We start from the raw sequence: 12,987 nt of genomic DNA on the forward strand, positions 1-12,987 counted from the left end.
TTTGCTCTGTCGTTTTCATACCTTACACTACCATATCTCTAGTCTCCCCTTCCCCTGATTCTCAGTGTGAAGAAGAGTCTCGCCCCGAACGTCACCCATTCCTTTTCGCCAAAGATGCTGCCTATCCCGCTGAGTTACTCGAGCATTTTGTGTCTATCTTCTGTATCCAGTTAGCTAGCTCTCCCTGTATCCCATTCGATCTAACCTTCCAGAGCAGCCTACCATGTGCAACCTTATCAAATAAGATGGACATTTTCTTAAACATCCCTCTCTTTCCAGCCTCTGAAATCTTCAGGCTCACTTCATTTGTTTCAAGTTAACCTAGTGAATGTTCAGCTATGGTAAACATCCTGGCCTAAGTTCTAGAAAATCTTTAGAAGTTTGCTCTCCCTCACTGATCTTCGAGAATCTGGCAGCAAAATGATCATCACCTGTTAGCCACATGGAACTGCTGCTACCGGTGGAAGCCCGGATAAACTATTTCAAATAGAATTCAAAATAATGCTTTATCAAGAGGAAAAGAAAACTGATCAAATATTCATTGGAAGTTTTTTTTTGGAAAGAAGTGTACATGTTTTTGACTGTAAGGTTATTCGGAAAGTTTGATCAGCTCAGTTTAATAGGCTGATCAGCTCAATAGACATAGAATAGAATAGTGGTTCACCTGCACCTCCTCCAACCTCATCTACTGTATCCGCTGTTCCAGGTGTCCTCTTCTCTACATCGGTGAGACCAAGCGCAGGCTTGGCGATTGTTTCGCTGAACACCTCCGCTCAGTCCGACTTAACCTACCTGATCTCCTGATGGCTCAGCACTTCAACTCCCCCTCCCATTCCCAATCTGACCTTTCTGTCCTGGGCCTCCTCCATTGTCAGAGTGAGGCCCAGCCCAAGTTGGAGAAACAGCACCTCATATTTCGCTTGCGTAGTTTACACCCCAGCGGTATGAACATTGACCTCTAACTTCAGATAGTCCCAGCTTTCCCTCTCTACACTTCCCAGTTCTCCCACCAGTCTTCCTGTCTCCGACTACATCCTATCTTTGTCCCGCCCCCTCCCCTGACATCAGTCTGAAGAAGGGTCTCGACCCGAAACGTCACCAATTCCTTTTCTCCCGAGATGCTGCCTGACCTGCTGAATTACTCCAGCATTTTGTGTCTCCCTTCGATTTTAACCAGCATCTGCAGATTTTTTTCCTATACATAGATTAGAAGGTTCTTGATTCTTCTACTTTTCTTAGTCATTTTTGAGTATCCCGAATACATGTGTTTGAAGCTCCACACATCTTTTATATTAATGCTAGCGAAGGGGAAGAGTGCAATGTATCCAAGTATAGCCATGATACAAAACTATGAAAGAGGGCATATTGTGATGAGGATATTTGTACTCTGCAACAGGATATACATCCTTAATGCAAGTGGAGTTTAATGAGGGAAACTGTAAAGGAAAAATGAATCTGGTAAGAAGATTCACCAAGCACGAACCACAATGCTTGATGTTTGCATGATTCTAACAGGAATGCAAGGTGCAAAAAGATATCATTCAAACTTTTGCTACAAATCAACAACTCTGAATGAAATCAACATTTAAAGAAAATGTCCGAAATTGTTTTTATGTGGCAGGTTCACAACAAGGATCAAACTATTTTTAATCTGAAATCAGATTTTAAAAATGCAGAAGAAAACTTGAGAGATGCAAAGGAGGAAGTAAGTGCGTAACAGTTATTTCTCTAGACTGCCTCTGGTATTCGCATTTCAGATTTTTTGAAGGATTAATGATTCGGGCAATTTGTAGTTCTTTCCTAAGTAGCATGAGATTGGCAAAGAAACCGAAACAAATGACAAAATTAAACTTTGGGAAATCCCCTGCCAAACCCCTAAAGATAATCATAATCGTAATTTATTAGCCAAATATGTTTTGCAACCTACGAGGAATTTGGTTTGCCATACAGTCATACCAAAAAAGGAACAAGACACACAACTACATAAAAATTTGACATAAACATCCACCACAGTGGCTCCTCCACATTCCCCACTGTGATAGAAGGCAATAAAGTTTTATCTTCTTTCCTGCCTTTTCTCCCGCGGTCAGGGGAGTCGAACCATCCGATTGAAGCTCCCACAGCCGGCGATCGAAGCTCCCATATTGGGACGATCAAAGCTCCCACGATCAGGGCAGTCGAAGCTCCCGTGATCGGGGCGGTCAAAGCTCCCACAGCATGGAACTCCCGAAATCCGTCTCTAACCAGGGACGCGAGCTCCACGTTGTTAAAGTCCGCAAGCCCACGCAGTTAGAGCTTCCGAGGTCGATCCCTGGCAAAGGGATCGCCAGCTCCGAAATGTTAAGTCCGCAGTCTCCCGCGGTTGGATGATCAATCAACTCCCAGAAGGTCAAGTGCCAGATAAAAGCCTGATGTACAAGATAATTATATTGGCTGAAATGTGACGGCATGGATTGAAGAATGGATGTCACACAGAGAATTGGAATAAATGGGTCTTTTATTTCAGGCTGGAAAGACATAACTAGTGGAAAACCACGGGATCTGGTGCAGGGTCTTGACCCGAAACATTGATCATCCCTTTGCTTCTATAGATGCTGTTTGATTCACTGAGTTCTTCCACAAGTTTATTTCTTGTTCAAGGATAAGTACTTGGCCCACAATTATTTATGATTTATATTAATAGCTCAGAGAAGGGCAAAGTGAAAGGCATCCAATTTTACCCATGATACAAACGTAGATAGGTTGACATATTATGATGAGGATATTTGGACTCTGTCAAGAGATATGGATAGGTTGAGTGAATAATGAAAATTTGGCAAGTGGAGTTTAATATGGGAAATGTTAGGGGAAGGAAAATTGCAGACGAGCAAATATGAAGCAAGTGCTCCAACCTTTGTTTGTTGTCTAACAGAGAAATGCAGAACAATCCAGGTTTTTTTGTAAACAAAATACAAAAATGTTAGCTGTCTAAATGCTTCACTTGGTTAATTTGAGGAAGGAGAGGTTTGTCCTTATCACAATTGGCCAAATAAATGATGTTCTTTGAAGTTCAGAGGAGTGAAGGGTGATCTTATTGAAATGTTTATGTGAAAAACTCGCCACGTTTTCATTCAAATGTTTGCTACAAATCCGCAAGTCTGAAATGTGCCAACTTGTTGCACTGAAGAGAAATTCCATAAGACATATCTCCTTGTTCTGTACTTACATAACCTATTTCCAGGTCCATGTCAACCTGTCCAATGCAAATATACTTTGCCGCTTCACTTGTGTCAGAGGTTTACTATCCAAAACAAAAGCTTAAATATACCTTAGATACTGATGATTGCAAAATTATAATTCATTGTTTGATCTCAGTTTCAAAGCAATGTTTACTTTTCTAAACAATGCAATGCAATTAAATCTGCAATATTATCATCACTCTGCAGATTTGCCAGAAAATTCTATGTATTTTTTTTAGTGAAGTGATGGGTTCTAGAACTGACAGACCGTAAAAGCTTTATGCCGTGTTGTACCTTGATGACTTCATTTATTTATTTGTTTATTCAATTATTCATTATTCATTCATTCAATCATAACTAAACCACATTTGGAAAGCTCAATATTTCCCAAGGGCCTGTTTCTAAAAAAAAAACATGCATCTGACCAATTTATAATTATTTTTTGACCAGACAAGAATGGTGATGCTTAGTGGTACGAACATTATGAAAAAGATGACTTGTGTTGAAGAATGTCTGACCATTTCTGCAATTGACATTAGACAATAGACAATAGGTGCAGGAGGAGGCCATTCGGCCCTTCGAGCCAGCACCGCCATTCAATGTGATCATGGCTGATCATTCTCAATCAGTACCCCGTTCCTGCCTTCTCCCCATACCCCCTGACTCCGCTATCCTTAAGAGCTCTATCCAGCTCTCTCTTGAATACATTCAGAGAATTGGCCTCCACTGCCTTCTGAGGCAGAGAATTCCACAGATTCACAACTCTCTGACTGAAAAAGTTTTTCCGCATCTCAGTTCTAAATGGCCTACCCCTTATTCTTAAACTGTGGCCCCTTGTTCTGGACTCCCCCAACATTGGGAACATGTTTCCTGCCTCTAACGTGTCCAACCCCTTAATAATCTTATACGTTTCGATAAGATCTCCTCTCATCCTTCTAAATTCCAGTGTATACAAACCTAGTCGCTCCGGTCTTTCAACATATGATAGTCCCGCCATTCCGGGAATTAACCTAGTAAACCTACGCCCTCAATAGCAAGAATATCCTTCCTCAAATTTGGAGACCAAAACTGCACACAGTACTCCAGGTGCGGGCTCACTAGGGCCCTGTACAACTGCAGAAGGACTCTTTGCTCCTATACTCAACTCCTCTTGTTATGAAGGCCAACATTCCATTGGCTTTCTTCACTGCCTGCTGTACCTGCATGCTTCCTTTCAGTGACTGATGTATTAGGACACCCAGATCTCGTTGTACGTCCCCTGTTCCTAACTTGACACCATTCAGATAATATTCTGACTTCCTATTCTTACCACCAAAGTGGATAACCTCACACTTATCCACATTAAACTGCATCTGCCATGCATCTGCCCACTCACACAACCTGTCCAAGTCACCCTGCAACCTCATAGCATCTTCCTCACAGTTCACACTACCACCCAGCTTTGTATCATCTGCAAATTTGCTAATGGTACTTTTAATCCCTTCATCCAAGTCATTAATGTATATTGTAAATAGCTGCGATCCCAGCACCGAGCCTTGCGGTACCCCACTAGTTACTGCCTGCCATTCTGAAAGGGACCCATTTATCCCCACTCTTTGCTTTCTGTCTGTCAACCAATTTTCTATCCATGTCAGTACCCTACCTCCAATACCATGTGCTCTAATTTTGCCCACTAATCTCCTATGTGGAACCTTGTCAAAGGGTTTCTGAAAGTCAAGGTACACCACATCCACCGGCTCTCCCCTATCAATTCTCCTGGTTACATCCTCAAAGAATTCCAGAAGATTAGTCAAGCATAATTTCCCCTTCGTAAATCCATGCTGACTCGGAACAATCCTTTTACTACTATCCAAATGCTCCGCAATTTCGTCTTTTATAATTGACTCCAGCATCTTCCCCACCACTGATGTCAGACTAACTGGTCTATAATTTCCCATTTTCTCTCTCCCTCCTTTCTTAAAAAGTGGGACAACATTAGCTACCCTCCAATCCACAGATCCTAAATCTATAGAACATTGGAAAATGATCACCAATGCGTCCACAATTTCTAGCGCCACCTCCTTAAGTATTCTGGGATGCAGACCATCAGGCCCTGGGGATTTATCAGCCTTCAGTCCCATCAGTCTACCCAACACCATTTCCTGCCTAATGTGGATTTCCTTCAGTTCCTCCGTCACCCTAGGATCTCTGGCCACTGGAACATCTGGGAGATTGCTTGTATCTTCCTTAGTGAAGACAGATCCAAAGTACCGGTTTAACTCGTCTGCCATTTCCTTGTTTCCCATAATAAATTCCCCCACTTCTGTTTTCAAGGGACCCACATTTGCCTTGACTATTTTTTTCCTCTTTACATACCTAAAAAAGCTTTTACTATCCTCCTTTATATTATTGGCTAGTTTACCCTCGTACCTCATCTTTTCTCCCCGTATTGCCTTCTTAGTCATCTTCTGTTGCGTATTGCCTTCTTAGTCATCTTCTGTTGTCCTCTTCTGAAGTCATCTTCTGATTGATTGTCCATATTAAGGGTGTTAGATGCTGTGAATTTCAGGCAGCTCTTTTGTCCACCTCAGTAAATACCTGTTCCCTGTTCCATCACTTTATTTTGTCTTTATAAGTTAACAATTGGCTGTGCTAAAGTTTAAACATTTATATCGGTGTATTACCTATTATTCTTGGCCTTTGGTGTGATTGAGAAGTTCCCATGTTGCATTCATGAAACATTTGCTTGCATGATTCTAATAGCAGGCTGGAAAACTGCGCATGGATTTAAATGTTTTCTAAATCTGATGAGATTATATTGGAAACTAATGTTTAAAGAATGCATTGATCATTTCTAATAAGGGAGAATCTAACCACCTACCCTTGATATTCACTGGCATTACCATCGCCAAATTTGCCATCAGTATCCTGGGTGGGGGTCACTAAGGACCAGAAACTCAACTGGGCCAGCATCATTAAAAAATAAACACTAAGTGCTGCAGTAGGGTCATTTGCCATCGCTGGAGGACATGGATAGGCAATTTATTGGGTCGGAGTCTTTTCCAGAGATGCTGTCGGATCCACTGAGTTACTCCAGCACTTTGTGCATTTTTTGCAATTCCCGCAACAGAAATAAAGTGGTTACCAGAGCAGCTCTGAGACTGCATGTCCTGTGGTGAGTGACTCACCATCTGATAACCTGAGGCCTTTCCCCCATCTATAAGATAAGGGAAAATGCAGCACCAACAAATCGAGAGAAGCTTGACATCATCCACTTGACTGGCACCCATCAACTGCCAAACGTTCATTCCTACCACAGTGGCTATAGTTGACACTATACACACCATGCACAATAGTTGCTTTATCATCTTCCTCACCTGCACCCTGTACCACCAAGAAGAACCACAGCAGCAGGCCACCACCACAGAAGGTTCCTATCCAAGTCCCACAACATCCTGGCTTAGAAATATATTACCATTCCTTCATTACCGAGTCTAAATCCTGCCCAACCGAACTCTTGGAATATCTTCACCAGCAAATCTGTAGCAGTTCCAGAAGGTGCTTTGCCACTGCCTTTCCCAGGGCAATTGGGGAAGAGCCGTAACTGCTGGCCTTGAAAGCAATTGCCGGATCCAAAAAATGAATATAAAACAAAATTACTTTTGCCTGTTACTTGTTACTTTAGTGGATCGTTCGTAATTAATTTCAACAATTTGCCTATTATAAGGTTCAGCATTTATTCTGTATGCCAAATATTATTTTTGCAAACTTTTTAGTGCATTGTACATTATACAATATGTTTTATGTAGTTCAAACTAATTTAAAAAACTAACAATCTATTAATGTTATATTTCTCACTATAATGTGTAACATCATGTTATTCCTCCTCATAGGGGAATAACATTACATGGGAAATAGTATCTTAAACTGATTACCCATGTTTGACATATGATCAACATTTTGTCCCCGAACTTTGCTTTCTTGGAAAAATTCAAATTCTCCTTCATTGATTTGCCAGTTGGTTGTATTTCTTTTAATCTATATAAAGTTTCCAGCCTTTTCTAACATTAAAAAAAGATGTATCATCCCAAGCTGACCAACAATTGGAATCTAAAATCCCTTAGTTGATATCTCAAGCTGCAATTTTAATTTCAATACCTACTAAATGATGGGCCAGATTTGCATTGCAAGTCAATGGGAGGTAAAATTAGTTGGAATATAAAGAAGAGTCTGATCTCAAACATCTGCAAGCTGGATACTCATTGGAACTTATATGTCTTTGTATCTATGCAATTGTGGACAATATTTTCCATTAAAGAATCTTGAATTATGATTCCAATAATAAATCTAATGAGAAAACGTACCCAAATAGCAACACGGCCCTTATCAGAAAATGTCCAGGTACTTCTGCTTATTAAAAGACTCAAGGGATATGGCATCAGTGTAGGAAAATACCACTTAGGCAGCTGATCAGTCATGAAGTTATTGAATGGCCTAGCAGCCTTGTATTCTACTGTTCCAATTTTTATGTTCTAATAACCAATATAACTCCCTATATTTTTTCCTATATTCCTTTTAATCAACATCATGGAACAAACTGCATTAAACAGTGATGCCAACCATTTTGCTTGTTATTTTTATCTTTAAGGATTTTGAAAGTTGATATATGGAGAAGTTTCAGGGATTCATATGTTTTCTGGTCCTACAGCTCACACTCCAGGAAGCAGAAGCTGCTAATTTAAAGACAAAGGTAAAAATGCTACAGGCTGAAGAACATAGCTTACGAGAAGCCTGCAGAGAACATGATAAGAAAATGAGTCAGCAGGAGAAGGCAATGCTGGACCTGCAGCAGGAGAAGGGCATCAGCAACCAGCAGGTGAGAGATAAGGTATTCCAGAATATGGGAAGTAAGAATCCTCATCAAATGTTAGCGAGTACCTCTTATTTATAGCCAAAATAATAAATGTGTGAAACTGTGATGGTAATATTGTAACTTGTAATTGCCAATATATGTTTTCAAATCTAATTTTCTTAAAGTAATGACATAAAATTTGAGCCCCTTAAATTTGTCCTGTAAATAATAGCAAAGTGAAAACCTTGATAATCCTTTTCATTTTGTTCTCTGTGTCATGCTCTGGCCCTCTGGCCAATTGGGTTAAGAACAATTAAAAGTAAAGAGAGGAGTCTTGATCTCATCTTGTTTGACCTGTTTAGTGTGAATTGCACAAGATTTGAACACAATTGGATTAGTTTCCATGTAATATAGTAAAAGACTTCAGCCTTGGGTATGTTGCATTGTTTGATGGGATGAAGGCTGTTCACTAAAATGAAGTTTACATTTTTTAAGGCACAAGTTCCCTATGCCCTTCTTCATTTACTTTGCAAGCACATTTCATCTTCATTTATGTTCACCAACAGCTTCTATTTTAGTTTTAAGCAAAAGTGCACTGCATCAGCATTGCATCGGTATTTGACATTAATAATGAACAAGATACTCAGCAGCCACAATTCTCTAGGGTATGCAGAGGGTTGCAAATCAATTTCATAGATTCACAGCCCTCTGTGAGAAGAAAATTCTTCCTCAGTTCACTCTTAAGTGGTTTGTCCATTATGTTGGAACTATGTTCCCTTGTTCTAGATTCTCTACCAGGGAAAACATTCTCATGGTGTCTACTTGGCAAGTCCCCTCTCTCCAAAGTGGGCCCAATCTAGTCAATCTTCTCTCACCAACTAACTCTCTCGTCATAGCATTCAGTCCTGTTATCCTTCACTTCTAAGGCAATTACATTATTTCTCTCTGGTGGAGAAGAAACAGTTTGCAGACCTCAAGGTATGTACAATTGTAAGAAAACGTTCTTATTCGTGTTCTCCATCCTCCTTGCAAAAAGGCCAATATTCCTTTAGAATTCATCTGAATTGTTTGCTGTCGCTGATTGCTATCTTCCTGGTTTGTTATTCAAGGATACTCAGATCTATCAAGCAACCAGGCCATAATCCATGAAAGAGGGCTTTACTGAAAGACAACAGATGCCAGAGGTTGAGGGGAGACTTAATAGAAGTATATAAAATGATGAGAAGCATAGATACTATAGACAGTCAGGGTGGAAATGTCCAACACCAGAGGGCATAGCTATAAGGTGAGAGGAGAAATGTTTAATGGGGATGTGCGGGGCGTTTTTTTTTACACAGGGAGTGGTGGGAGCCTGGAATGCATTGCCAGTGGTAGTGTTGGAGGCAGATACAATAGTGACAATTAAGAGACTTTTAAATAGACACATGGAAGTGCAAGGAATAGAAGGATATGGATCATGTACAGGCAGATGAGATCAGTTTAACTTGGTATCTTGTTTAGCACAAACATTGCGGACCAAAGAACCTGTTCCTGTACTGTTTCTAGTTCTATGTTCTAATAGATCCTTAAACTCCTAAGAATGGACTGATAATGCTGTGCTCCTTAACCAGCACCAAGGCAATCTTTGTTTGCAAAGTTTCCTGCAAAATGACATTTCTCTTTCATTACATAGCATTTGACATCAGTCTGTCGGCATGTATGCAATACATCCATAAAATCCTGAACAAATTTCCAGATGTCAGCAACCCACATTTTCTACCTGAATTTTTGATATAATTCAGTTCCGCAGCATACAAACAGGTTAAAATTAACTGATGTTGAATTGAGATTCCACAAGAAAATAAAATTGGAGACTATTTGGAAGACAATTACTTATTCACGTCAAAACAGCCAGGCCCTTGATTGTGCAAGATTCTTTCAGATTTTGTTGTTCAAGGAAACAAGCATAACATGGGGAGACAGAAAATGCTGGAGTGACTCAGTGGGTCAAGCAGCATCGCTGAAGAACACCGCTAGGTACTCCGCCAAGGCCTCTGGGATCCCCTGGTTGCTAATCATTTCAACTCCTTTTCCCATTCCCATGCTCACCTTTTTGCCCAGGGCCTCCTCCATGGCAAGAGTGAGGCAAACACACACCTCATATTCCGCTTGGGTAGATTAAACCCCAACTGTATTGGAATTCTCCAATTTTAGGATACCCACAAAACCCTACCCCTCTCCCTCTTCCTCCCCTAGCCCACCCCCTCCCCCGCACCTCTCCCCTGTGTCCCACTTGGACACACCTATTTCTCTCCTCCCCATCCCCATCCATCTACATTCCTTTCTCTAGCTTCACAATTTGGAATTTCTGCAATCCTTTAGTCTCACAGCTCTGGTTTTTCATCTCTTGCCTTTGTCCACCATCGGCCTATCAAACTCCCCTCTCACCTGCATCAACCTGCTTCCTACCATGCTTTTCTCCTATCCCTCCGTTCTTCCAGTTTTCTTCCCCCCTTGCCCTGCCTCCCCCTCCACAATCAATCTGAAGAAGGGTCTCGTCCCATAACATTACCAATCCAAGTTCTCCAGAGATGCTGCCTGACCTGCTCATTTACACCAGCACTATGTGTCTTTTTTTGTAAACCAGCATCTGTAGTTCCTTGTATCCGCATAACATAGAGAGAGTTTTGGCTCTTTAACTCATCCCAGACATTGAAAATCTGTTTGGCTGGCAGTTAAACTTTCTCTGTTGGCTTACCCACTGGATTTCGGCCAAGAATGCAATATTTTGATTTTTATCTGTAATCACAGAAAAAGCACCAAGGGCACTCTCACAGTTGTGTCCACCCCACTGTAATTTTAACCAAGGGTTGAACAGGGAAGTAGTTTCATTGTTTCCATTGGATGATTAGTAGGAAGAAAACCAAGAGCCAAAAGAAGCTCTCTGGGCAAGTATTCGGTTGGGCTAGTAGAGCTTGATTGCGTAAATAATATCAAAGTTATTTTAGTTGTGTTAAATGAAGGATCATGTTGGTCTTTTAAAGGAATTGCTAAAGTAAATCTTGTGTGAATAAAAAAAATCCATATTTTAGCCTGAGTTGCATTTCTAAACACAAAACTTTAGTCCAGTATTGCAAGGTAAGCATGTGGCTAAAATTGCTTCATTAACCAAAGAAATGGCTTCCAGCTAAAGGTAAAATAGATAGTGCTAAAAGCTCCCGCATCAATTAACCCAATTACTCGAGAAAATGAAGGTGGTTGTATTTTATTGGTTTCTATATTCATTTGAGATCTGAGATGGTTCTCATGGGATGTAAAATGTCTTGTACTCCATTTTAAAGGGAATAAATACTTTAAATGATATACAAGTTTAACTTTAGTCATGGAGAACTCGTTGATGGCACAGTTATAAAGATGCAGTCTATGATTGCTCAATGAGCCACAATTATTAGGGAAAGGTAGCCATGGTCATTCCTTCTTCTTCACACTCCCATTGGGCAGAAGGTACAGAAGTTTGAAAGCATGCACCACCAGCCTCCGTAACAACTTCTTCACCGCTGTTATCAGGCTTCTGAACGATCGTTCCATAAGCTAGGGTGCTGTCTAATTCACCTCTATTCCATTGACGACATTGAACTTTGTCTATGGAACTGATGTGCTACAATGCTAACTATAATCTGCACCTCCCCTTTGCTCCATCTATTGTACTTGGGTTTGACCTGATTGTATTTATGTGTGGTATACCTGTTCTTTTTGGATAGCATGGCAACCTTGATAGCAAAACAAGGCTTTTCACCATATGTCGGTACACGTGACAATAATAAACCTTAACATAAAGGTAAATCTAAACCTTCCCCTCTGTTATCAGGCTTCTGGATGATCTTTCCATAAGCTAAGGTACTGTTCGATTCACCTTTGCCCCATTGCGGATATTGGACATTGTCTCTGGAACTGGTACGCTACAATGCTGAGAACTATATTCTGCACTGTGTACCTTTCCCTTTGCTCTACCTACTTGAGTTGTACTTGAGTATGGGTTGATTGTATTTATACGTAGTATTACCTGATTTAAGTGGATAGCATGCAAATCAAAGCTTTTCATTGTACACAGGACAATAATAATAAACCTAAACCTTAAAGCCATGGATATAAAATAAATCTAGGTTCTGCTTTATTAATTTGATGTAATTTTTTAAAGAGTTGACCAAATAACTGGATAAATAGCTTTGTTTAACTTGTGTATCGTGATTTTCAAAAGTTATTGCAAACATTTCACAATGTTGGCTGTTACCAAAACATTCGGGCAATGAAGCACCATTAAGTTGGATGAAATTTGGTTTATCAAAAGATTAAAAGCTTCTGAATTTCAGTTGTGAGATGGGCTTGATTGATCTGATCTGTACATTGGCACCTTTATTGTTCAAGATGATAGTGATCTGCAGTAGGCATAAATTAAGTTATTGTTAAACTTATAAATGATGTGGGATTTGTAATTTAACTCAGTAGATTGGAGCTGCTTTTGATCAACAGGACAACAAGATCGACTATTGAAAAAACAATTATTACAACACAGGAGGCGTTTATACTTACTCACATTTTATCTCTCCATATTTCCCTGTACCCTGCAATTTATTCTCTCCCACGTTCCCATCAACACCCCTTTGTTTATTTTATTTGAATCACTTTCCTACAGTAAGAGGTAAATTCAATTATCCAACCATCACATCTTAGAGATGTTGGAGCACCCAACTGGACTCCACATGGCCATAAGGAGAATGAGCAAACTCCACACAGACCACATCCACAAGGTTGGGTTTGAACCTCGGTTCCTGGAGCTATGAGGCAGCAGCACTAACTGCTGCAACACCGCTCCACCCATTTGGCAGAGTTTCCAGAAAGAGGAAAGCAGAATATGCCCCCTTTTAATCAGTTTGAAGAAGGGTCTCGACCCGAAAAGTC

At 40.4% G+C, this 12,987-nt stretch overlaps 1 protein-coding gene across 1 annotated transcript in view; it reads left to right on the forward strand.

The window, feature by feature from the left end:
* The window catches only part of pmfbp1 (polyamine modulated factor 1 binding protein 1), a 549,552-nt gene that overhangs the window by 369,008 nt on the left and 167,557 nt on the right, over nt 1-12,987 (forward strand). Inside the window, exons 22-23 of the mRNA XM_078400784.1 lie at nt 1,622-1,705; nt 7,906-8,073. Coding sequence (XP_078256910.1) covers nt 1,622-1,705; nt 7,906-8,073 — 252 coding nt within the window. The remainder of the gene's footprint in view (nt 1-1,621; nt 1,706-7,905; nt 8,074-12,987) is intronic.

This window comes from Rhinoraja longicauda, chromosome 6 (genome assembly GCF_053455715.1).
Source record: "Rhinoraja longicauda isolate Sanriku21f chromosome 6, sRhiLon1.1, whole genome shotgun sequence".
NCBI classification, from domain to species: Eukaryota; Metazoa; Chordata; class Chondrichthyes; order Rajiformes; family Arhynchobatidae; genus Rhinoraja; species Rhinoraja longicauda.